This window comes from Diplotaxodon limnothrissa, linkage group LG20 (assembly GCF_057381915.1).
Source record: "Diplotaxodon limnothrissa isolate DT_005_m linkage group LG20, D_limnothrissa_male_GT1.1, whole genome shotgun sequence".
Taxonomy (NCBI): Eukaryota; Metazoa; Chordata; class Actinopteri; order Cichliformes; family Cichlidae; genus Diplotaxodon; species Diplotaxodon limnothrissa.
In genome coordinates this window covers 34,083,557-34,110,867 of record NC_140615.1, presented here as the reverse complement: position 1 = coordinate 34,110,867, position 27,311 = coordinate 34,083,557, and the positions used below count along the sequence as shown (strand labels likewise).

The window sequence follows — 27,311 nt, the reverse complement described above, 5'->3', positions numbered from 1 at the left end:
TCTTTATAAGGATAAGTGTGAAATTCCTGCTAGCATGACCAACTGAGGGATACTGAGCTGGCTTGTAAAACAGACTCGTCTTTCATGGACAGACACACAGTCCTCCCCCTATAGAGGCGTTCAGCCATGTGCTGCTGTCACTCTCCAATACACTCTTGGCTCTTTAGCAAACATTAAACCCCCTCAGCCTCCAATCCTTGTATTCCATCCTTCCTCCCTTAGCCAGCTTCATATATGGAACAGCAACATTACAGCTCACAGATTATCAAAAAGAAAAGAAGACCTCTTTTCCAGGCCTGGCAATTTCCTCCAGGTACTCAGCTGTGAAATTTGAAATCCATGCATGAATTCTTTCTTTTTTTAAACCTTTTTTTTTGTAGGAGGTCTGCTCGCAACCTGTTCTAACACCAACCTCCCCCATTTCCTCCCCCCTAGATTTTTCTGTTTCCCCTACTTCCCTTGAACCTTTGTTTGGCTGGTGTGGTTAGATTAGGTGGAAATGGGTTCAGTGGTTATAACGACAGGAGTAAATAGGATTCATTCACTTCTCATCCAAGCTGAGATTAGCTGACATGCTACTGGCTCATTATTAAAGAAGACTTCGGTGCATGTAGCACACACGTGTGACATGGAACACATTGTAGCTAATAACAAGCAATCCGCGTTTGCTCTACTATAGATCTAGCTTCTGCAAATTTAGAGAAAGCGACTAGCAGCGATTTTGCCAGAAAGCCTTTTGTTTCCTAGATTTGTTGTGTCTCGCTTTTTGCAGACTCAAACACATATATTAAAAATTATTCATGAAAAAAAAAAATTATGAAACACGGCAGCGAATGCTTCTAGCCCAGCTCAACACGCTCTTTGTTTCCCTAAGTCTCTACAACACAGGTGGTGAGTACAAAGAGCGCATTCGATAATAAATCTTGAAATAAACCAGCATTATCATTTAGGTACATATCTGGACTTTCCTGTTGGGTTTTTTTGTTTTTCGTGACTTGGTGAGAGTGAGTGGGTGTGTGTTTGTATGTTTCCCCAAATGTTCTCGTCAGGAAGCAAAAGTTCAAACCAAAAAATTAATACAGACCAAAAGCAACATGAGATATTAGCACTTTACTGAGCTTCTTTCCACACCATCTTTCTCCCTTCTCATTTTGTCAGGAGGGGGTAACAAAAAGGGATTCTGGCATCTACCTCAGCAAGTGCTGCCTTGCACATGGTCCCTTGACCCCGTGTTTGCCCCAGGGCAGTCTAGCTAGCACACAGCTGCACGAAGATGATTCAGGCGTTTGACTCTTGACCTTAAATTGTTTTTTTTCCCCTCACCAATCTGTCTATCTATGACTTTCAGATAAAGAGTCCCAATAACTTAACCGTATACCATTACAGCACAGAGGACAATGATGAAGTTGCTTTTGGGAATATAAATCTGCTGTTATGCTGAATTCAGTTATCATTGCTATAAAGTTCTGCAGCCATCTCACTCCCCGAGTCTTTCCTCAGTCCCATTTGAACACAGTTCACTTTCAGAAAGCAGAATGCTGAATATTTTCCTCTGCTACCCCTGAATGTGCAACTCATTTCCAAATCCCACAGACTGTAAGAATAGATTTCCCTCAAATGTTCCTGAATGTTGCCTAATTCCCAAGTTGTATGTAACTGGCTATTGAGCTGCATGAATATAAGTTGGTTTTTTTTAGGATCTATTGTACCTAACTTGACTTCAACTGAGATTAAATGAGGACTGTTTTCTATAAACAACTGACAAAAAACAACAGGTCCTTTATATGTTTGACAACAATGAAGAAGATGGGCATGAACAAATGGTTTGTAAACTGTCATCTCATGGGCCATCATATAGACTACATATCTACATTTGATCACACCCTTAAGGATGATGAGGGAGGATTTAGCTTACAGGTGTCTGTTTTTCACCAGACATCTCTGGGACGTCGTGCTGTCAGTTAGACAACAGACACTGGCCTTGATGGATTGGCCACCATGTTTTATCTGGGATGTAAGCACAACAGCGGGGTCAGTTTGGCAGCCATTGGAGTGAGGGCCAGCAAATTAATCGCATGACTGCTTACTTACCCAGGTGCTCCATGGTTTGAACAGGGGCCTGGAGCTGTAGCTTAGAAGCTTGAGCTTAGATTATTAGCTGCTTCCCTGACAGCTTCACTTGATATTGACACCTGGACAAATTAGGATAAATTCCCCTGTCAATACAGACATCCAATGTTATTGATGATGCCATTTAGCTTTTCATTCTGAAGAAACTAGTTTCAACACTGTCTCTCCACTTGTCAAACTCCCTCGATCAGAAGCTTTGTTGTGTATCCATATATGTGTCTGTTGCATGCATGTGTTGATTTCGTTTCCTTTTAAAATAATCTGACCACAAGTTATTAGATTTAGTTATAGCTGCCTTAAATTAGCACTTTCGCTACCTTTCTTGCACGTTTATTATTTATCATGTGCATTAGTTTGCACATTAATCATAATTACTGAGTGTCACTGTAAACCAGGCTGATTTTCACCTGCTATCCTGTGATCGAGACTGTAAAAACCAATTAAGTCATTTAATTGGAGCCTGACTGGCACATAGCTGTATTGGGCTCTATATTGGGATCTGCCTATATGTTGACTGATGTGAACTTTAATATTACAGAACCTAATGGAGAAAAAGATACTTGGGACCAATTTAGACATAGTTTCAGCAGTGCCTGCAGCACATAGAACAGACCAGGCATGATGGTTGACCAGTCAAGTGGAAATTTTAATTTAAGCTACTATTGAAATAGATAAGTACATGTGATGATTTGTTATCTTCATGACACTGCAAGTAAAAAGAAAGTGTTTTGGCTTAAACTACCTTTTCAAAGAATATTTGATATTCCCTTATTTCATTTCCCCTTTTCTAAACGTTACATGCATGCGTGTTGACACACATTCACATGTTTGGTTTAATAGACGTTTCTTTTATTGTTTAATCTGTATGCAATGTTATTAAATTTTTTGGTCAAAGCTTGTATGAGGTCTAAGGGTTGACTGACTGCATCAGACTGAAGAGACGTCTAGGGCTGGGCCATATCACACCGTTCACGGTAATACCGGTATAATGTTGGGCAACGATAAGAAAATGAAATATCGCAATAGAATATGGGTAAAACGCGCACGCGCAGTGCCTTTGTTTTCATGCAAACATGGCGGAAAAAGCATGGCGGCAACAGAGAATGAGAAGGGCGAAAGCGGATCGTTGAATGAAACGGATGAACCAGAATTGGTTTGTAAAAATGCTGCAACTTCAGTGGTGTGGAACTGGTTTAGCTTTCGTCCGTCAGCTACACAACAAAGCACTATTTTTGGTAGAGCATGCTAGCGGGCCGTCGTTATTATCATCGTGTTTTTTGGAGAATAAGGCACACTTAAAATCAGTCCTCTGATTTTTCTGAAAATCGACAGTGCCCCTTATAATCCCGTGCGCCTTATGTATGAATTCTGGTTGTGTTTACTGACCTCGAAACGATTTTATGTCGTACACGGCGCTCGAAAATCTGTCAAATGGTTTAGTACGACTTTACTAAGCTACGAAGCCGCACCACTTGATTAATATTTCCGCATTGTGTGTGTATAACCTGTTTTTAAGTTTTGTGGGTATTATACATGGTTATGCTGAGGATATGTCGGCCAATTTCCACTGGAAATGCCTTTTGGTTAAACTGTCAGCAAGGAATTTGCATTTGCACCGTAAAATTTTTATATAACTTTAATGCACATAAAAAACAGCTGCTTGTTTAAGTGAAAATACATTGATGGTTTTTGGGGGTTTTTTTTGCACTAATAAAGTTGTGGAGTTGTAAAGTATTTTGTCTAGTGTCAGTTATATAGTCAATTATGTCGTTATCGCAAATTTTCTAATGTATATCGTGATAAATATTTTTGATCATATCACCCTGCTCTAGAGACACCGTTACATAAGTCAGCTATTTCTTTCTCATTATGACTTTTTATGTTTGTCACCCTTTTTACTATGATCTAGAGATGTTTTACACGTCTGAATGTCAAGCCATGTTTTCTCCGTTTGCACTAGCTCACCTAACAAAGGCCCCTCATTTGCATTAGTCCCTGAGCAGGCATTGTTAATTGACTTAAGCTAGGATTAGTGTTAATCAGGTTTTGTGCCCTGGAACCATTGGCCAATCCTAACCTCATTATTTGATAGCAGCACACGTCCTGTCAGCCCCCATCAAGCTGTTAATTAATAGAAGCACACGAGTGCACCCCAGCCTGCACTCCCTCTCATTTTCCCCTCTCCCACCCTCACATCTTAGCTCCTGCTGTGTCAGTGGAGGTCAGTATAAAGAAATATACAGTACCGTGTAGCTTGATCTCTGTTTAAGGTGAAATAGGCGAAATGCTCTGCAAATGAGTACATTTCTAGACACATGTGCATACCTATGTCAGGGCTGTGTATTGCTTTGTGATCATGCATGTCTGCACATCTCTCAGTGCCAGTTTAAACCTCATGGCTGTCTCCCACCCCAACTCCTCTGCTGGCGACATTCACTGGCCCTGTAACATAATATGAGGTAATAAGGGTACCTCATCCTTAGAGACTCTGACATCTCTGCTTCTGCTTCTCTGCAGTCAACTGCTGCTTCCATAATAGCCCAGACCAAAACGTTTTTTAAAAAATCAGTTGAACCTGTTCTCTATGTGTAGAATCTGTACTTACACTTTGGTGCTGATTGTGAGGAAATCTTGCAAAATTTTTCAAACAGACAAACACATATTTGAGGAGGAGAGTAAATTAGTGTTTTACAAAGGAAGCTAATTACAAATATTTAGAAATAAACATTCAAAAGATGAGGCCAGTCGAAGGCAGAAAGTCCTCACTAAAGGTAACCTTGAGTAGCACACTTATTCTTGAGCTTGTTGAAAGCCCCTTATCATTTATAAAAATACTGTTTATCTCTGATTAACCTCCTATTTCAGTCCTAAGTTGCTTCTGTTTCTTTGTTGTTTCTGTTTATTTTTGTCTCACTGTGCTTCCATTTCAGAGGATCCACCTTTTTGAATTTGTGTCTGGGGATTTTTGTTTTTTAACTCATGAGTGCATATGTGCCTGCACACTTTGTCACTTTGGAGAATGTGAGCTAAAGTAACAGTCCAGCACCAATCCTGCCAGAATAATGAGCTCTGTAATTAAGAGCTGTGAGTATGTCAACTGTCTTCATACAACCCCCCCCCCCCCCCCACCCACCCTTTCTGTCTCTTTCACTCTCACTGTCTGACTGCCTCTATAATGGCACAGCATTTGTCTGTTTCCTCCCTGCGCCTATGCAGAATGCTCATGACATTTATTGTGAAACTAATGGCAGTGCTTCAGTCCTCCTAATTGTAGGCTTTAATTGCAATAATTATTTACAAGCCTAATTAGAGCCTAGAGAGTGTCAGGGAGAAACAGGAGTGCCAGTTGAAGGAATCACAACAGGGTTTGTCAGGAACCAGGCAAAGAGTAAAGTGAATGTGGTTGCATTGTTTGGTCTATAATTGGGGAAGGCAATGTCTGGAAGTCTTGCGTACTCCTGCTTTTTCGCATTTTTTGTTTGGTTTTTTTTTAACATCTCTTGGTTGCCTTTTTTCTTAGTATTCTCAAAGTGTAGTGTATTGTACATGGTTTTTGAAAGTGAGCCCACACATGACTGGATAACAGCAGGCTGTCCCCTGCACTGTTTTAAAGGTGCTTATATAGAGGTCTCCGGCTGACTCTGTAGACTGAGCTTTATTACTTGAGGAAGGGAGATACTCTTTTTTTTTTCCCTTTTTTTTTTCAACACTGCCAGCTGCTTTGTAAGGGGTGAAGAAGTGTGTATGTGCACACATGTGAATGCATTTACATTCATTTGTCAATGAGTACATGTGTTGCTGTTTGGGTTAAGTTAATTTACCACAGTTTGGCGTAGTAGCTCAGGAGGTCCTTTGTGTGTGTGTCTTTTACTGAGTGATGTGGCCATGCTGCCAGGCCTGCAATATGCTCTTTGTCTGTCCTTCACAAGGCCAGTCTTAGTAAACAGGCTACAGCAGGAGAGTGTCTTTTTTTTTGATGGGTTAGCCATGGCAGCTCAACCCTTTCTTCTCTTTCTTTCCTTCTGTTTGCTAAGGTTGTGTAACACATTCTCAAATTTTTCCTCCTTCATTCATCCTTTTCTCTTCTCCTTTTTCCCCCTCTCCTGTCAGAACAGCGTCCGATGGGAGAACTCAATCCCACACTGCCATTCTCCTAACCCCTGCGGCTCACTTTGACAAAACTGTCAGCCTGAGCACCAGTGATGGATGTAGTATTGTACAGTGTGGGTTTACGTTGGGATATGTGTATTTATGTGTGACAGTTAGGGTGTTTTGTGATGTTAAAAGAAGACTGGTACCCTATTTCAGACTATTATTGGACAGAAGAACAGCATTATATGCATGAAAATCAGTAAATATAACATAAAACTTACAAATGTGTACTATTTTTATTTACTCGTATTCATCTTTAAATCCACCTTGAAGAACTTTAGATGGGTGGGCCTGGAAATGGGAATTGTAAATTATACCCCTCACAGAAGAACTTATGTAGCAAATATTAAAGAAATAACTTTCTGTAACACGCACATCTTAATATACACAAAAACAGATGACTATTTCTCTGACTGCTCAGACATGTGCAGACATACATTTTGTTAAAGAAAGTAGATGAATGTGCAGGGAAGGGTTCCCTATCTGTAAGGCAATATTTGAGGAGAAATATTAGAAAGAGAACAGGCAAGATAAGACTAGTGATTTAAACAGTATGCCTGCTGACAGCCTGTTGAAATATTACTCTTTTTGGTGACTTGTAAATCGGATATTTGTAGCCACAAAGATCACATATTGGTAAAAGATAAGATCATATAGTGGCAGTCGTAGGGGATTTTGAGTAGGGGAAAAAAAAGTACTACAACTAAAATTGGTAACTAAATTGAATCGCAAATTTTGTTACTTACACACTGAATTTAGGCGGCACCCTGAGCTGTTTAAACTTTATATGTGTAACCAAAAACACTATACCTCGGAGGCAAAACATTTATTTATTTCACACTTTCCAAAAGCAGCTGGGGAGCAGTTAATTTGGTTGCACAGAAGCAGCTGTCTAAGAATCGAGGGATGGGAGGGAGAAGGAGACAGAGGGTAGAGAGAGAAGAAAGACGAAGAGAGTGAGACACAAAAGCAGTTTGGTCTCATTATGTTGATTTTTTTTTCTTTCTTTCCTCTTCTGCCAAACAAAAACACCCAGGCACCAACGAAGATCACTCACTGCTTTCTTTCTCCTTCGCACCACAGAGTTTCTTTATAAGCAAAGCTGATGATTTTCACTCAACTGCAGACGCGTCTTTCGCCCGAAACCTTTGTGTCTGTATTTTCCTTATAGACTCAAATTGAATTCAATCACAAGCACTATTACAGGTCCTAAGAAAGTCTTCCAGCCTCAATAATACTTCAACATATGAACTCCAGCTGAGGAGTGTTTTAGCGTGCGTTTTACAAATGCAAATAAATACACAATCCATATGTGCATGCATGCATCTAGATAAAGATACCTATACGACAAAGCTATACACACACACGCATACACAAACATTGGCTGGGGTTGCTATTCTTTACCACCTGAGCCTAGTTATCAATGCCTCCCACCCTAATTTGGGTACAAACGCACACAGACCCACATGCACAGAAGCTTACCCTTGTGCACAAGCAACAGCCCAGAGAGCAGTGGGGTGTAACCAAACCCTTCATTTGTATGTACATCATGTACACTGGGAGAAATGCTGAGACAAAGAGAACAAACATGCTCACATGCATGCACGCATAGACACACACACACTCTTGCACACAGAGGCACACACGCACACAAAATCTAACACACTCAGACATGCACTGTGGAGTACCTCTGTGGATCAGAATTCATTTCTGTCTGCTTTTTCCCCTCCAAATCAATACCCCCGTCGGTCGACAGACAGCCGTAAGTGTGCCAAGGAGGCTCTGTTGCCTTCACACCCTCCCCATATGCGCACACATGCACACACACACATACACAGACACACTCATGGTTGTTGATGTGTGATGGCCTCTGCTGCTTCCTTATTAACTCCTCACATGCTGACTGAAGCATACACCTCATTACTGGCTGCATTGACAATCTGGCACCCTACTGAGAGGCACTCACACAAGTTGGACTTGGACAGACAGGCCAGAGATGGATCGAAAGACAAAGAGGTACAGTGAAGCGACCAATATAAAATAAATGTGACATAGATGAGCAGTCCAGACAGGTGGGTAAAAATAACGCAAAGCAGGTAGAGTGAAAGGCAAGAAATTGCATTAATAATGGCTGAAGCTTTGCAAAAAGACATTGTGACTTTTAATCATTAAGGCTGACCTGGAAAGATGCAAGTGTAGGATTAAATGTAGGATTCACAAAAAAACATTTGTTAATGTTGATGTAAGTATCACTCATAGAAAGACGTTTATTATATATGCATTACTTTCCTCTCAGCTGCAGGTTAAGTACACTTGATCTGAATCTTTCACATCAACCTTTTTACCTGAATTAACTAAAGTTTTTCTAATACACTGGTAATTTCATATCATATTATTACTTCACTTGACTGCTGTTCCAGATAACCTATACTGTTAGTATCAGTGAAGACTCACTGTTTCTTAGTGGTTAGTGGCTTAGTGTTGCCATTTATGAATACAGTTTGTCAAAAATGTGCTTTCTAAGTGCAAACCCTCTAATTAACAGGCTTCATTTACAATATAATGCAGAAAAACTTAATTCCTCATGTCATCACTCTCAGTGTCATATCTGTCTTTGCATGAGTACACACGCTCACACATGCACACTCAAAAATATTCTTTGGCGCTTTCACAGCTCCCTGTGCCCATTTCTTAAATGTCAGTGTGGGCCTTTAAACCAGTTGCCAGTGAGCAAGCATAGTAGAGGGGGGCTGAGAGTTCAAAGTGGTCAGGCAGCATGGATGTAATTTCCTCCTTTTAGCCTCCTGACTGAATTACTGAGCAAAGAGGCCACCTCTACTGGGAGCTGCAAAGGAGAGGGAACACTGGAGCGTGGAAGAGTGTGTTCAAGGCAGGGAAAAACATAAGGGAGGAGATGAGAAGATAAGTGAAAAAAGACAGTAAAGGGTCAGGAAAAGAGCAAGGGACTTTAACATAATATCACCAATATCAGTCCTAACATCTTTATCTTGTGTAAAAAGGTGCAAATGATACGTGGAAAGAAGTAACAGCCATGCTGGTATCATTTGCAATGCTTAAGATTCAAGTGATCAAGTGAAGTTGTTAAGTCATGCACAAGTAAATAAACATATTTTTCCCTTGCTAGTGTTTTGCTAAGATTATTAACAGGCACAAAATCAGATTTCTGTCAATGCTTTTAGTTTTTCAGTGCAAGTTAACAGTGCTGAGGGCATGAAAGCTGTTAACATTGAGAGCTTCAGTGATCTACAATATATGCAAAGCCACAGTTGAGGTACAAATAAACAGTAGAAAAATACACAGGCTTTTGGAACGAGCCAATTCCCCACCTCTTTTTACCCCAAAAGAGAATTGAAGCCATACATAATTGATACACTCCCAGCTGTATTGACTGGTTGTATTTTTCGTCCTCCTCACTGGTCGATTCCCTCACTCCATTATTTCTACACTTGCTCTCTCTCCGCTGCCTCACAGGCCCCTATGACTCCTCCCTCTAGTCCTCCAGCCTGTAATACCTAAACACACACTCACAAACACACATAAACAAAGATAAGGAGGCAGTCCCATCTCCCTCCTCCACTGTCCGATTGCCCAATGCCCCATTTTGCTTTTGAGACACACAGTTGTCGGTCAGTCCAGGGGATGCCTGCAGAAATCCAATGCAATGCGTGCACAGCTGTATTATGTATGTGGTCTGTTGAATGCTGAATTAATACTAAGTCCATGTTTTTTAGGGGGTGGATTATGTTTTTTAGAATAATTAGACCAACCTGTATATGCTTATTGTCACTAAATGGTAAATGGCCTGTATTTGTATAGCGCTTTTCCTAGTCCCTAAGGACCCCAAAGCACTTTACACAACCAGTCATCCACCCATTCACACACACACATTCACACACTGGGGATGGCAAGCTACATTGTAGCCACAGCCACCCTGGGGCGCACTGACAGAGGCGAGGCTGCCGGACACTGGCGCCACCGGGCCATCTGACCACCACTAGTAGGCAACGGGTGAAGTGTCTTGCCCAAGGACACAACGACCGAGACTGTTGGAGCCGGGGCTCAAACCGGCAACCTTCCGATTACAAGGCGAACTCCCAACTCTTGAGCCACGATCGCCCCATAAGTCTCCTCCCAAAGGGATTTAATCATTTAACCCTCGGATGGTCTAAGTCAAAAAAGGGACCCAAAAGGGTCCCTTTTTTATGGCATTTAAATTGGGTAAGAGAATTATCCGGATGTATTCCTAAACAACAAACACCCAAACAGTTATTCTAAGTTAAGAGATGCTAGGTGGAAAGCATTAAACTGTATTATTACCACTTTACTTATGTACTTATTGTTCCTGGGTTAGCATTGACACATAATAGACGTTCAGCATCAGAGTTCAAACTGCGGTCAGTAGGCACACGCTTGACCTGCTCCTTCCCTTTTTTCCTGCCTGGCAGTTTGTCTCCTGCCAATCTGTTACTACTTATGAGCTGCCAAGGGCCACGCCTCCCCAGGACCGAGGGGCATGAGAGGGCTAAAGACCTAATGTGGGGTAGATATTGATGCTGTTTGATATAAAAAGGTAACAGTATTGTCTTGATATCCACCTTGGCTTAGTTTAAGTTCAGAATAAGTTAGCATGGCCATCTTTGTTGTTGTGTATGGATTCCAGTCCCTCTTTTTTTTATCCATCTTTTTATTATTATTAAATCCAGCTTTGTAGTGCTGCAATGTCTTGAGTTTTTAGTTCACTCAAATCTCTGAGCATGGGCAAATTCCAATAGTTAAATAAGTGCATGTGTATGTGCAAGCATTTTCTTTCTGAGTAGGTGAATACACACACATAAATAAGGAAGTGGATTCACTGAGAGCGCTGGCTGTGACAAAAAAGGTTAAAAGCTACCAATTTCACACCCAATCATTTCTGGAGTATGGAAGATGGCTGCTTGTAGATGAGGCACGCTGTATCATTTCATTTTGTTGGAGTCTTTTCTACTGTGTGTGACAAAGTGGCTAGGACAGAATTCATTTGCCATTTGTCACTTGCGTATATTGTTATTCTGTGTTCTGTTATTTTACAGTCAGCCATAATGCTTTAATTTAGACAGTGCTGGTGTAACTTCTCTTAACACACAATATCCCGGGTTTTGTTTGTGGTAGCAGTAGTTACATTCTTTACATCCATGCATGTGTTTTAAAGCAAACACTACTAACCATCAGATCATCTGAATTTTCTTCTGTTTACAGGCACATGTCTAGTAAATTATGTTTCTTTATGTTGCTTTGGTTATACTTACCATGGTGTCCATGTTGTGCATTCAGGTCCTGTATGTGAGACGGGTGTATGGGAAGGGCCGCCCACTACTTCCTGTTTATATAGGGTCATGAGGTCAATGATTGGATCACTGGGTGTAACCAAATGGAGGGTTTTCATTTTGTATAGTATTGTTTGTTTTCTTTAAAGTAGCCTTTTGAGTTATATTGTATGCAGTGTTTTACTTTACAAACCATTTAGTTGAGTAAATGAGTTTGTCAGTTTCATGCATGACTTTATTCCTGTTCTTTGTTTAGAATTGTATTATTTGGTTTGACCTATTTTGTTCAATGGTAGGGGCTAACGAGGTCAGGTGTGGGCAAAGTCTTGTATAAAGCCAGTGGGATTTTTGCATGCCTGATTGATTGTTTTATGGTAAAAGGGAGATGCTAGCAATAAAGTATGCTTAAAAAGAACTTCAATTGTCTGCTAATGCTATTTACTTATCACCTTCCTTGCTGCTTAAGTTATGCTACATCACACTGTGGTTAGCTTTTTAAAATCAATGACTAATACCTACTCTGAATGTTATTGCGTTTACTTCAAAACCAGTTAGTTTGAAAGCCACCCAGTATAAAAGGGTCTGACCTTCATAAAAACACTAATACAAAATAGTACCACATCTTCCACTGAATCCTTCCTGTTTTTATGCCTGTATCCAGAACCTTCTCTGCATTAATCCTGTAGATGGCTTTTTAATAGATGTTATACAGTGGGGGAAAAAAATCAATATTCTGGATTCCTACACAAAATGTGTGTCTCTCAAATGAATTGTAACAAAGCCCTCTAGCATTTGTAACAATAAAACCAACAAACAAGCATTCTAAAAGCAGTTCCTTTCAGAACTGAACAGCACGTGTGTAGCTACAGTGTATCTTCTTAGTGGTTTTTTTTTTGTTTCATTTGTTTTTTAATGCACAAGATGTGGAGTATTATTATGCATCGTTATTATATTCATATGTAGCTGTAGCTGTAACTAATAGCTTTAACACATCTGCTCTTGGAATGCTGGGTTTAAGCTGTCATCAAAGCTTCCAGCTGTTGTGGTATCGTTGCACAACTCAGCTCAAGGCCACCAAAGGATCAGATCTTGTCCACCCCCAGCATCCAAGAGCATGCCCTCATTTTGTCCTTAATCACGCTGGGTGTAATTGGTGAGGGTCTTGATGCCTGATTATCCTTGGAACAGCCATAATGCATAACCCCTCACCTCCATTATCAGGTCCAGCCATATATAGGATGGATGTTGATGATTAACATGAACCATTGACCGACCTCTGTGTAAGACTGCAGAAGAAGTGAATTATTCTCATATTCAGTCTTAAAAACTTCTATAAAACAAGTTGAAGTCAGAGGGGATGGGTGAACCTTTTTTTTTTTTCATATGCAAACTTGAGAGAATGTGAATCCTCGTGGGTGGATGTCAGTGAGCTAGAGGAGATGGCTCTGCCTAGAGAGTACAGTGGGCAGATTTTCCTGAGTTGAGGACAAGAAGACCAGTGGGAGGAGGACAGGGTGAAACAGAAGCAAGGAGATATAGCTGCTGTCCTAAGGAAGAGTCTCGGCAGGATTACTAAAGCAGATTAAAGGGTGGCCTGTCAGGCAAAAACGGCTGAGATGTCCTTGTAGGTAGCCTGAATACAAGAAAAACTGGCTGCGGGGTCACTGTGAGAGTAAAAGACCCATAAGCCTGTATTTTTCATATGTTTTCATCTATTTCAGCTACAAGTATTTGCTCTGCTTTTGAGCTTTAGTCATTAAGCTGGCTCAAACTGTTTCTCTGTCTCACTCACACACATACAATTACACACATAAACACACACACAAGCAGACACACACTCTCAGATACACTCCTCCCATGCTTACCCTCATTCGCTCTACTGGAATGGGTATTGTGTTCATGATCGATGTGCCTCATTCCAGTGACGTGGCAGCCTGGCTAACTCTCATTAAAAATGGATAGGGTGTAGAGGAGCCGCCAGTGTGTGTGTCTACATGTTTAAAAGGAGGTGTAGGTGGCAGGAAGTCCCAGAGGTGCCAGCTGTTTACCGTGCACTGCTCAAGGTTTCGAAGGTTGGAGGGATTATTGGTGGTGGTAGATGAAGGGGGGGGGTCCTGAGGTCAGAGCCAGGGCTGTTACCTTGGTAACAATTGCAAAATAGCTTCCTCTCCATTACTGGTGATGGTGGGATTTTTCTCTTTGTGTTGCTTTCTCTTTTTTGCTCAGCCTTGTGAGGCACATCTGGCAATACAGAGACTTGGTCCCATCAGAGCACAGGGCAATGGGCTGTTTCTACTTTACTTTGTCTTCGTTTATCTTAAACCCCCCCCCCCCTCCCAAAAAACTCTTCTTTTCCATCTTCTCTTCAAACTCTGCTCCTGTACTGCCTCCCTATCCATCACGGAAGTGCAGTGCATGACTTGCTCCCAGGACAGCAGAGCAGAAATGGAGTCACCATTCATTCTTAGTCACGGATTGTTTGGAACAGATGAGACTGTTCCTGCTGCTCTCTAATCAGCAAACACTGTAAGCCCCACTTGGGTGCCACATCCAAATGTTTCTGTCCCCTGTTATACTCCAAACAGCCTGGCAAAACACATTGGTTTGGGTTTTTTTAGTAATCCTAAAAGCAATGCCTCTTTTACTGAATACCACTACTTCTGTTTCACTGCCACCAGACTATCAACTGTCTGTTTTTTAGGAGGTTTTTTGTCTTGAGTGCCACTGCAGCAAAAATAGTTGAATTTTATATTTTATAATCATACATAACAAAAGTTCACAATGTTAGTGGCCTCTAATGGCAGCAAGAGTTGCCCAGTACAGTTCACAAAAAAGATGTTCGGTGACGTTAACAAATAATGCCCTTCTCAGTCCGCTGCAGTTGTATAATTTGATGGGTTAATAAAAATTTAGTATTTATACATAAAAGGATATCCTGATGTTAAGGGTGGCCATTAATAATGCTAGCCAAATCTGTAGCTATACTTTCCTGTAAACAAAAGTGCTCTTCTATTATAATAATGAAAGCTGAAGTCTTTTTTTCAGCGTGAGGCTTTGAAAGAGAAGAAGCTGTTTTAACCTTAGACTGTGACTGTCAGTCACCCAGGTCGCTCCAGTATGCAGCCCTGCTGTAGCCGCTTTGGTTGAATAACCCCCTGCTAGGGTCATCTTAAGCTGGAATTTTATTAGCATTCATTTGAGTAGCGCACAGTGCATCTTTACTGACAATGTTCAGTTTACCTTATGGGTCAGCTGTGGCTATGAATGTGTTCTGGGAACCTAGAGGAAGAGAAAGTTTAAGGCATTATTAGATCACATGCAGGACTCTTGGTCTTCTTTGAAAACACAACAACAATCTGCACATCCGTTGCAGCGTTGTGCACGTGTGCATTCAAATACGCGCGCACACACACACACACACACGCACAGACTCACAGTTGGAGAAGGGGCTTCATTGTGCAGCCCTGCTGTTTTGAGTGACTGTAGCGTGTGCTGGGCAACAGCTGCTGTGATCCCCCACTACCCTCCCACACCACATTCCCCTCACCTACACTCTGTGCTACTGGCCCATGCTGGTCTAAAACATCAATACCCTCGCAGCGACATAGACGCGCAATATTTATTTACAACACACATTTACAGTGCACATGAGTAGTCTCTTATTTTGTGTGCGTTTTTTTTTTTTTTTCACTTCTCATCTTTTTGTTTTCTCTTTACCTCCCTCCCCTTCTTTTCTTATTATTCTCTGGCCTTTTTGTTCTTCAGTCTGTACTGTATCAGCTGACAGCCTTCTGTGTCTGTCAGTCTTTAAACACTGCTCCATAAGGGACACCCTAAGCTCCCCTCACTATTCTCTGACTTTCCCCCACTGACAGCTGTCTCTACAGTGTAACCCTTTCATGGGTCTGGGCCTCTGTGAAAGTAATAGTATAAAGTTTCAGCAGCCTCATGCATGTTTTGAGAAGGATCTGACGACTTTCTGTGGTTAAGAGAGATTCAGAGGCTTTGCGATATATACACACACAGACTGAGTTGCTGCTTCCTCAGCCAAGTCTAGTTCCTGGTGGGCTTGTTTGTCATCGGTTGCAGCTTCTGCTGCTGATGTGACCTCGTCTGCAGCTCATTACAGCATGCCACCTGTTTGTCCCGAAGCTAAGAAAGACACACACACAGACACACACAATAATAGAGTTTGTTGAATTGACAGGGGGTTAATCTAACTGGAGTGTCCATGGTGGAACTGCCACACAAACTGTCAACTTCCCACCGTGTCAGTGGCTTTCTTTGTCCTCTGGGCTTGTCTTTCTGTAGGACCAGGCAGACACTATGATGAGCTTCTGAGTAGCAAGCACTAAACAAAGAAAGAAAAATACACACTGGAACAGGTGTAGCTCACAGGTTTTACAGCATCTGACAGGTTTGCTGACTATAACTTTTCAGAATCCATGCAATAACAGATGCATGTTTCAAATTTTACTGTCAGCTCTTTGTAAATTTTCAACACTGTGTACCATAAAAGACAGGATTTTGATGAACACCCAGCTGTTATTTCTAACTGACAGTTAATTCCAGTCCATGGTTGCTAACAGCAATTATTATCACCCAGTTGTGAGTGATATGCACAGGGTCAAAAAACACTTAAAAGGTGCTATTTGCACCCTTAATTCGATCCATCACATTTTACAGAGGAGTCACTTATTAGGCATTGGTGTGATCCTGAGGTTTGCATCTGAACAGGGCAAACACTGTCAGAGCTAGCACTTATCATCCAACACGCCACTTGCCAAGAGACTGAAAGACATACAAAACTGGAAATGAATCTGTGTCAGACTCTAAAATGAACTGATTCAGCCCCCGCTTTTCTTATGCCATTTTCATCTGCTGAGCAGTATTGAGGTTTTCTGGCTTCATGTTACAGTAGATGTACATTTACAGGCGGACACCCACACACACACACCAGCGCACAGAAACCTTTGACTCTGAAGCCCTCCAAGCTAGACAGAAAGAAGGAAGGTCGTTCGAGACGGCAGCACCACATCAGACAGACAACTTCAGATGCATAAACACTCATGCTCTTGTGTATATAAAACCTACCTGGAGATAAGTGTGTGTTACGTAGGCCCAGATTGTGGTGCACACTTTGGCAAACAAGCTGTGAAGTTTGTTCTTCTCTAGTGTGTTGTGTTTACATAGGTTATGGAACATCTCAACCCTGAATAAAACAATATCAGTCAAATCAAGTTCGTACAGTGAGCACTAGGATATTTTTTTATTTTATTTTTTATGCGACTCTACTCAAATAGCACTGTGTGGGTTAGTGTGTGTGGGTTAGTGTGGTATGGGGGTGTGTTTGGTTTCCACTGGAAGCGCTTAATCATATCTATTGTTGCTGACACTTTCAACATGTAATACTGAAATACCAATTTTATTCCCTTGTCATATTTTTAAAAAAAACATTTACAGTACAGCTTTAATTGTTACTTTCCAGTTTTAACAGTCATGCCGCAGGCCTCTACTTTTTTTTTTAATAACATTGATAATTTCAAAAGTTTCTTTTCTTTGTTTATTTTAGATATAGTTATAGTTATACTCTTCAATACACTTGACTCTAACTCTCTTCCTAACACATTTTACACTTGTGTCATCAAGTTGTACTTTGAACGCTCTCTTGAGAAAAACGTCTGTCACTCGTCCATGTGTTGGTGTGTTTGCACAGGCCATACCTAGGTGGACAGATGCCCTGGTGCAGACAAAAACCCATTGATGGCAGAAAAACAGATTTGTCTTGCCAACTGATCCCAGCTGTTCAGTAGTTTTTATGGCTTTAAGATAAAGGCAACAGTTGCTTGGGCAGTTGGCATCTCACACATCAGTATACAGAGGCGTAGTGTAGCCAAACATTTTGAGGCACATCATTCTCTGCAACAGGTCCACAACAAACAATAACACTGTTTAATAGGGATGGAGGGGTAATGGTGCGTGTCACATTATTACATTTCATAACATAGATTAACTGTGTCAAAACATTGCACATTAATTAATAGTTTCACTGGCGTCTGTGTGGGACTGAGCATGCTCACACACAAACACATGCATACTCAGAGATCTTTGTTGTACATTTTGTAACGCTTTTCTGGCTGCACTGAGACAATGATGTTTTAATGTGTTTGCAGGTTACCCAAGTTCCCATCGAGTCATGTGAGCAGTACGGGACATGTGGAGAGTGCCTGAGCTCTGGGGATCCACACTGTGGTTGGTGTGTTCTTCATAATATGTGAGTATCCCTGATTAGCTGTCATGTCTATTTGCATCCATATGCCCATTTTCTACCAGTTATATGTATCCAGAACATGAGGGCAGTTGTCTGCTGTTTACCATGCACCGCTCCATATTTAGTGGTTTGTTGTGTTTGTTCATTTTTTTTCAGTTCAGACAGATTTTGTTAGATGTCTCTCAAAATGGCCCTCACTTTGCCCACGCAAAGGCAGACAGGTTATTTTCCTAATGTTTGTCTCTGATGAGATACAGTTTAAGGAAAGGAGACAGCATCTGACTGAAAATGGATAATTGTGCCTCAGAGATGGTTCAGAGCTTCTTGTTGCTGCCATTGTCATTGCAGCTTTATTCTGACATGACTTGATATTTACAGGAAATGATGCCATTCATGTTATATATGTTTGAATGGAATTTAAAAAGACAGGCAACAACAGACCAAAGAGATCAATCAGAAAGTTTAAAGATCAGAGAATACGCATAGAAAGCATGAGTGACACCTGCTGGAGCTCAATAATTACTGCAACAAAATTAACCTTCAAAATGACAGGAAGAAGGGAGAAACGGATGCGGGAAAAATATGCGTGTGCATGTATTCATCTGAAAAAGCAACTGATATGTGAATATTTAGATGAAACAATGTAAAAGAGTGGAATACAGACAATACTGAACAGTAAAAAAAAGCTGAAAGATGTTCAGCTCTGACTCCCTCTCCTGCTTTGTTTCTTAAGTACACAGATTTTATTGGAGTTTTTTCTTAGTTACTGTGTCCCCATTTGAAGCCCCCCTAAATACAGACCCACTCTGTAAAGGTATAGCTGAATATTTGTGTGTGTGTCAAAGCACTGCTGCAATCATCATTATCATGATGGCAGCCCCTGCAAAGTGCACTTAAAGTAATTTACATCACTCCAAAGCTGGGACAGGACAAATAATTGCCTAGCGACAAGGTAATTCAGCATGTGCTTGCAAAGAGCAGGAGGGGCTGACGAAAGCTCTGTATTCTGTGCAGTCTGCGTGCCTTCACACAGGGATCATTTAACACAACATAAGCCTCCATGCTAGACTGCTAATCATATGCTTTTGTGTAGGTGTGGTAGGGGATAGAATAATTCACGTTGATAGGAATCTGAGTCCACTGCATGTAAAAGGTGTTGGTCCTTAAAGGTGAATGGCTTTTGGAAGCCAGCTGTGATGAGGGAACAGCTGTTTGGTGTTTAAATTGCTTCTCGAGAAAATATGTGAGGGCTTACGTTTGAGTGGGTTCATGCATGTGTCAGTGCACATGGGGTCGATTTTTATGTACATGCACAAACACTCATGTGGATCACTGTACTGTACTGTTGGGAGAAAAGGTCAGCACCCTGATTTGCGTAAGATCAGCCATCTGTCCTCTCAATACAGCGAACGGTTTTGCCACCTGTCTCTGATCCTAATCCCCCTTTCTCTAGCCTGACCCTGCAAAGAGTATCGCAGGACCCCTGTCAGCTTTAGCTATGCTGCCGCAGAGAGGAAAAAAGTTACTTGGAGAATGGTTAGCTTTTCTCTCTGTTGCATTTTCAGGCCTCCATATGGTTCTGCCTACAAATGTATTGAAAGAGCTACGATTTCTGCAACAGTTCTAACGTGAAATATCGGTTTTGGTGCTTATATCCAGCTTCTGCATGATAAACACAGCATAAATACCTGGTGAAAAAAAAGACAGATGGTTACAAAAAAGATTCTACAAAGTTTACAATTTGTCCACCTTTTGGCAAAGGTGGCACAAAAAGAAGATGCAACAAACACTGAAGCAAGTATTTTTTGAATATGTCTTGACATAGCATTGCCTTATTCAGCCTGTTCTTTCATGCACAAAGCCGACGTGCCACCACTCACAATTACACACCTCTGTCAACACAGCAGCTCATATATATACGTCATCAGACAGGGAAACCTCAGAAAAAGCAGAAAAATGTCATCTCGTGTTGTTAGCTGCAATGAATTATGAGTGTTGCTTGAGTGCTTAGGAGATGATGTAATCTTGTCCACTTCGACTACTTCATCAAAACACCCACTTATTAACTGAAAGCCAAGAAATTTGTACAGGATTTTAAATGAAACATACATAATTGCACAGCATAAAAAGGATAACAATTATCTATAAACCAGTTTGTGGCTTTAGTGTAGTTAGCGTGGTGACATGAATGCACAATATAACTGACAATTAAAGAAGATATTTGTCAAATACCACTAAGGAAAAGCAGCTGCACCCTTCTGGTGAAGCACCCCCCTCATCCCAGACACCCAGAAATTAAATTTCTTGCCAGCCTTCTTTCTTTCCTCAGCTGTGATTCCTCTTCCATCATCCCCCGTTTCCCTCAATTTTTCCAATTCTCTGTCATCCATGTCTAAGCCATTGTTGATTTTGTGTTATCTTTCCCTCTTTCCATGTTTGCATCTTCCCCACTACCCAAATAGCAAAGCTAGTCTCTAAACTATTCAACTCTACTGATCTCCTCAGCCCAGTGTGGCTCACTGCTGTCTCCTATTTAGACACTCTCCCCTCTGGAATCAGCCCTTCCACACTCCAGAGATGGTTGGCTTGCCACATATAAACACCCCTTGCTTTGATCACCCTCCTCCTTCCTTCTACAGCTGTCATCCACGATATCCATCCTCTTTTCTTCTCCAACTCCTGCCCCGCAACCCACTACTATTTCCTTTATGTTTGCATGTGCATGCTCATTGAAGTGCGGCATTCTAAGGTGGCTAATTAGGAACACGGAGAGACATTAGTTTGGCTAGCAATGATGAGGAGGAGAGAATGTTGCAGAGGGAGAGGGAGGCACTGAGATGACCAGAAGTGGCATTTCTGTCTTCCCTGTCTTTCTACTCTCTTTCTTCTACCTCTGATCCAATGTGGTGTGAGACTCTAAAGTCCTTTAATTACCAGCAGCTGCTAGGCATTCACTGAATGCACGAAGACCAAAAAGGGAAAAAAAGAGTGAGGATAAGAATGAGCAGGGAAGAATGAAAGAGGGAGAGAGTGTTTGATGCTCTCGTACACTCATCGGTCGACAAAACGGAGCAGCATTTTGATTGCTGCTCAAAGGGAGCTCATCATCTCGAGCGCTCTTCAGTCGCTGTCCTGTGAATGGGTAGTTCAGCCTTCGTCTGACCACAATCCAAAAACATGGCGTTATGGTGATGCTCCCCTCCCGCCCCCCTTCCCTCTCCCTCCCTTAGCCTGCATCTCGCTGCTGTTAGATTAGCTCTCTAATCATGCCCAAAAGAGGCTTTTCCATCTCAAAATGTCCCATATCACTCCGTCTCTTTCCATCCTCTCAACTCACTCCAACATTCCGGGAGAGGCTGAATGGTTTTGTTGAGATTTGTCAGGATTAGTAACAAGTTTGAGTTATGTCCAAAAGGGTACCAGGTTCAAGGTTAAATTTTTTACCATTATAGTATTAAATAATGTTTGCAGTATTACTAATGTTGTAATCAGTGACTGGTTGCGGTAATGTATTATAAGCATAAGGAATTCCGTTCTCTGTGTCAAAATGAGTGTTTGTTGTGAGGGTGACAGCTTAAAGGGTAGAAGTATAGTAGACTCCAGCAGAGAATGAGTCAGCATTTTATTCTGAGTAGAATAATATGTCACTACTACACGGCATTAGTGTCTGACTGTATGTGGCTAATCCACCCAAATCTGTTTCAGTAAACCACAAAACAGTTTGGGTCAGGTACCTGCCTGTCTACCTGTCTAGCAGTGGATCTATTGGGTCCTGTGGCTCAGGGAATGGGACCTCTCTGGACTGGGCTTGTTCCTTTGCATCCTGTTGTTGCTCATTTGAATCGTGACCTCGGACGTTTGGTTGGCGGTCATGCTCGGGAATCAAATTTGACTTTTTAAGCTGTTTTTATGATGTAGTAGTCCATATAATCTTCCTTGGGAATATTATTGCCTTTGGGGGGTTGTGAATGGCCTGCAACAGTAGGTAACACCCATGCAAATATCAATACCAAAGGCTTTCCAGCTGGGCGGTACAGTGTAACAAGAGGATTAGTATTATTTACTTTTCTGTCATTGGTTTTAAAGTTGTGGGTGTTCAGCATATATTGAAGCAGGAAACATCAACCTAGAAAATAGTCATATTTGGCGTTGCATGCATGTTTGCTAAAACACACACACAGACACACACACAAAACCCCACAAACTTATTTCTTAAATTATTGTTCCCTAGTTTATGTGGCATGTTTATTACTTCGCTGCAAATTGTGTCACCCAACGACCATAAAATTTCCTCTAATTTCACAGTGGCAACACCAATTAGACTAGCAATGAAAATGGCTGCCTCAGTCCATTGTGAATGTCAGATTGTGTGTCTAATGGCCAACTCATCAGCCAAAGCCTCAGTTAGCAGTCAGGGGGAAGCTGCATCCATCTTCCCAATTGTGCCTAATGAGATATCGATCACAAACATGCAGATCTATCGATATTTCCATAGATTCCTAGCAACTAGAGCTAATACAGGTTGGCAACATGCAGAAATACTGCACCAGTGTGTACAGTATATGTAGGCAGGCAACATATTATACAGTTAATGATCCTAACAACCTACTGTGTATCTCTTGCTTGCTCATTGATTTTCTTTTTGAGATGCTTCCGTCTCTGCAATGCTTCCACTGACTTTTTCCCTTTTTCTCTTTTGCTCTCTGCTCAGCCCACACAAGAAAAGCTATAGCTTGATGCTGAGCACTGAGGAATGGTCTCTTTATAAATTCTCTGGGTTTGCATAAACCTTGACATGTTTGTTCATCTGACCATGGGTGCTCTACTGTTCTTGTTTTGTATAAACACACTGAATTTACACCACAGTAGTTTCAAGATCTTCAAGATACACTGAATGAGATGTGGTCTTGATGTGTTCTGGGTCCTTTGGGCAGTGCCCTGCTGTGACATTATCAGTCACCACTGGAGACAGGCTAAGAGCTACAGTGGTTGGTTTGACCCCTGACATGAACTCTGGGTTTCAAAGTACATGTCAGCCAAAGCCCTGAGGAGTTTACTATTTCCCTTTTCACTTCCTTTAGTACTTCTTGAAGTTTAAATGTATTCCTATACTTTAAAAATGGACCAGTAAGAAACAAATGGACTGGATAAGTTCAAGTGAGGATAAAACACTGAAGAAGGGGTGTGCAGCTATGTGTGTGTCACACAGAGAGCAACCCAGCACAGTACAGCACAGCCTGACATATCCCTGCTCACCTATTGAGTCTGCTTTTCATATTAAGAAGCCAAAGACCCAGTGCAGTCAGCCTTTATGCACATTTACATTAACAAGTTTATTTGATGAAGCACACAGTCCCCAGTCTAGGTTCCCATTCAAAGCAAATCCTGCCAGCAATTCTCTAACATTATGGGTTGCCTCTTAAAACTAGTAAAGCTTTGTTAAGCTCATCAAATATTCAATATACATCCAGTTAAGTCTCTCTGTACATCCTTTATAGCTTCCCGCTGTACTCCTTTCCCCAATCCCCCTGCCCTGCCACCAAAGCATGCCTGTTGTGCTTTTTTTTTTTTTTTTTTTTTTAATAAATAGGACAGGGGGAATGAATGAGAGAAAGAGGGGGAGAAAAAGAAAGAAAACCAAAGGGGAGAAGAGACGGTGAGAAGGGGGGGGGAAGAGAGAGAAAAAAAAAAAGAACTCCTGGGTCACCTGTATGGAGAAAAAAAAAAAAAAAAAAAAAAAAAACAAACAGAGGAGACAGCAAACAACAAAGAGCAACATAATAATAGAGAAAACAAAGCACCATCACAATAAACTAGCTAGTCATAGATATCAATATTTACTAAATAATAAACGATATTGTGCAGCACGCAAGATAGACAGCGCACAGTGTGCTTTGAGGCAGCAGCCAAGAAAGCTTTAGTCCGCGTCTGTGAATACCCATGTGTGCATACCTGTGTGGATCAGCATGCTTGCATTCCAAAGGTTTCTCCATGTAATGATCTGCTAGGGAGTGTGGGGGGGCCACAGCCCCGTCCTCCAGGGTGTGAAGCGGGTATGGAGGAGATCAAAACTCCAGACATCCAGAGGCCCCCAGAACACAAGAGACCATGGAAGACCAACAGAGGGGCAGCCGCGCCACTGTTCCAGTAAGAGCTGAGGAGAGTCCCAGATGAGGGCTCGCCCAGCAGCCGCGGAGCAGAAGTCAGGGGGAGTTGCAGTGACGCGCCCGTGAGCTCCGCCGGCCCCCAGCTGTGCCTGAGTGACCGAGCCCCAGGCCGAGAGGCCGGGGGCACCCCACCTCCAAAGGGGCCCGAGCGAGCCCCAGGCCCCAGGCCCCGACAAGCGGCCGCCAAGGAGTGAGCCGGTGTGTACCCGGACGCCCACCCCCAGACACAAAGAACCACCAACACACCGACACCTGAGGGAGTCCGCCACCGGCAGGGGAAGTGGTGGTGGGTGGAGATAGGCCTCCAAACCTTGGAGGGCCTGAGGTGTCCCCAGAGAGGTGGCGTCTGATACCCAACCTGACATATAGACACAGAAATACAGGCACACACAGACACAAACATCCATTCCCACCCTCATACTCTCATATGCACTCACTCCACACTCAACCAACGTGGAGACAGACATAAAGAGACGCTGTACACACAATCACACTCCCCAAGCGTACTCTACAAACCGGGTCTAGGTACCCTTGCCCCTGGAGGGGGGAATTGCACCCAGACCCAGGTGGTGTTACCCTTTTCCCTGCGGTGGGGAGAGGCAGACCACCCCGACTCCGCAGCAGCAGGGAGGCCCCACACCCCAGACCGCAGTCGGACGGCCAACTCCTCCTACTAGCCCTCCCGCTCCAGCAGGCCGCAGAGAATGGGGGTGGGAGAAGACTCCAAACCTCCCTCCACCCGCTCATTGTAGTGTTGATGCATATGTGTTCTAAGGTGCAATTAAAACCCAGGAGGGCATGGAGCTACCTGCCAAGGAGCAGCAGGTAAGCGCATAGTCCCTCCTGCTAGCCCTCAATGACTAAGTGTATTTAAAATTGAGAGGTGGGCAACGACGTCAGGGGTGAGGTATACACCCTGATGGTAATTTGGACTCCGTGATTGTGCCCACCCCCAAGATCCTATATGTATGTGTAATGAGAGTGTGAATAATGTGAATGTCTAAGTTGTGGGATAAAATTGAGGCAGAGGCAGCCAGAAGGGGACGGGGGGGGGGGGTAGCCTCCTCTGCACCCTGGTGACATACCCCCACTCCAAGGCCCTGCATGTGTGGGTGGTTGTGGAGGAGCGGGAAGAGGGAGGCAGCTGGAGATGGGGAGGGAAGGAAGGGAGGGGCAGGTAACCCCTCCCTGGGGCCAGCTCCCCCGCTGACCCCAGTAGGCACTCCCACCCTTCGCGACCCGCCAGGGAAGGGGGGCCCAGGCCCATCAGACCGGGGCCCAGTGCAGTAGCGCCCTCCGGCTCCACAGAGCCCTGGACAGTCCACCCAACCCCACCACAGAGAAAACTGCACCCACCCCACCATCCACACATCTTCCAGACTACATAAGACGGTAAACGCCCAGGCTGAGATCTTCCTCCACCTCTCCTGTATCTCCCCCTCCTGCAGAGAGTTCCTGAAGAGAAGAAAGCTCCTGCAAGATGTGACCATCCCCCCCACCAGTTGAAGAGCCCCCCAGGCGGCTCGACGCACCGGCGGCACCCTGCTCCAGGGCCGGGCCCCCATGCACCCACCCGCCCACAACCCCGGCAACACACCAACCAGGACCCAAGCCCCCGAGGCCCGGCCCGGGCCCCAGCCCAGAGACGGAGCGCCCCCAGAACCTCACGCCCATCCCGGACCCACCCAGGGGCAGCCAGGTTGCCAGGTCAGTAACCCACGTCCGTCAGCACAGACCCTCCCCTAGCCCCGCTGCACGCAGCCGCGAGGAAACAGTCACCTGAGAGCCAACAGAGCCCCCAACCGGACGTGACCGCTACCCCGGGTTGAGCCCCCCAAGGAAGATGCCTCCGGGGAACCCCCCGACGCCCTAAGCCTGTCCCTACCCCCTCACCAATCACAACAGTGAAGGCGGGACCAAACTATGACCCCCCACCCCCACTAGGTGATGGAGCTGATAAAAGGGGCCCAGAGCAATTGATCTAATGTGGTGGCAGAGGCTGTGTCAAGACTAATGTAATCTAATAGATAATTTCTATATTGGTTAGAATTAAGATTATTTTTATTTTTCCAGTTCATGAGGACTGTTTTCTTTTTGAGATGCTTCCGTCTCTGCAATGCTTCCACTGACTTTTTCCCTTTTTCTCTTTTGCTCTCTGCTCAGCCCACACAAGAAAAGCTATAGCTTGATGCTGAGCACTGAGGAATGGTCTCTTTATAAATTCTCTGGGTTTGCATAAACCTTGACATGTTTGTTCATCTGACCATGGGTGCTCTACTGTTCTTGTTTTGTATAAACACACTGAATTTACACCACAGTAGTTTCAAGATCTTCAAGATACACTGAATGAGATGTGGTCTTGATGTGTTCTGGGTCCTTTGGGCAGTGCCCTGCTGTGACATTGTCAGTCACCACTGGAGACAGGCTAAGAGCTACAGTGGTTGGTTTGACCCCTGACATGAACTCTGGGTTTCAAAGTACATGTCAGCCAAAGCCCTGAGGAGTTTACTATTTCCCTTTTCACTTCCTTTAGTACTTCTTGAAGTTTAAATGTATTCCTATACTTTAAAAATGGACCAGTAAGAAACAAATGGACTGGATAAGTTCAAGTGAGGATAAAACACTGAAGAAGGGGTGTGCAGCTATGTGTGTGTCACACAGAGAGCAACCCAGCACAGTACAGCACAGCCTGACATATCCCTGCTCACCTATTGAGTCTGCTTTTCATATTAAGAAGCCAAAGACCCAGTGCAGTCAGCCTTTATGCACATTTACATTAACAAGTTTATTTGATGAAGCACACAGTCCCCAGTCTAGGTTCCCATTCAAAGCAAATCCTGCCAGCAATTCTCTAACATTATGGGTTGCCTCTTAAAACTAGTAAAGCTTTGTTAAGCTCATCAAATATTCAATATACATCCAGTTAAGTCTCTCTGTACATCCTTTATAGCTTCCCGCTGTACTCCTTTCCCCAATCCCCCTGCCCTGCCACCAAAGCATGCCTGTTGTGCTTTTAAATTCCGCAGCCTTATGTCGTCTGTCTCTCATGAGGGGAGGTGGAACGGGAAGGTGATTTTAAAGTGGCTCCCCCTCTGTTCTCTCCTCCTGTTTTTAAACACGGTGCTCACACCAAGAGCTACAATCAGACAGGTCTTCACACTGAAGATGTTGTAGGGGAAAGGGAGGAGGGATGGAAGGACGGCAATCTTTCCCGGTGGCCTGGCTCTCCTGCTCTCTGCTGTCAAGACCATAGTGTGTGCATACGTG

General features: G+C 43.1%; 1 protein-coding gene across 6 annotated transcripts in view; it reads left to right on the top strand.

Moving 5' to 3' along the window:
* plxna2 (plexin A2) overlaps positions 1–27,311 on the top strand; it is a 142,607-nt gene that overhangs the window by 54,031 nt on the left and 61,265 nt on the right. For all 6 annotated transcript variants that reach the window (XM_085345288.1, XM_085345284.1, XM_085345287.1 and 3 more), the window contains exon 4: positions 17,780–17,880. In XM_085345288.1, the coding sequence (XP_085201414.1) occupies positions 17,780–17,880 (101 nt within the window). The remainder of the gene's footprint in view (positions 1–17,779; positions 17,881–27,311) is intronic.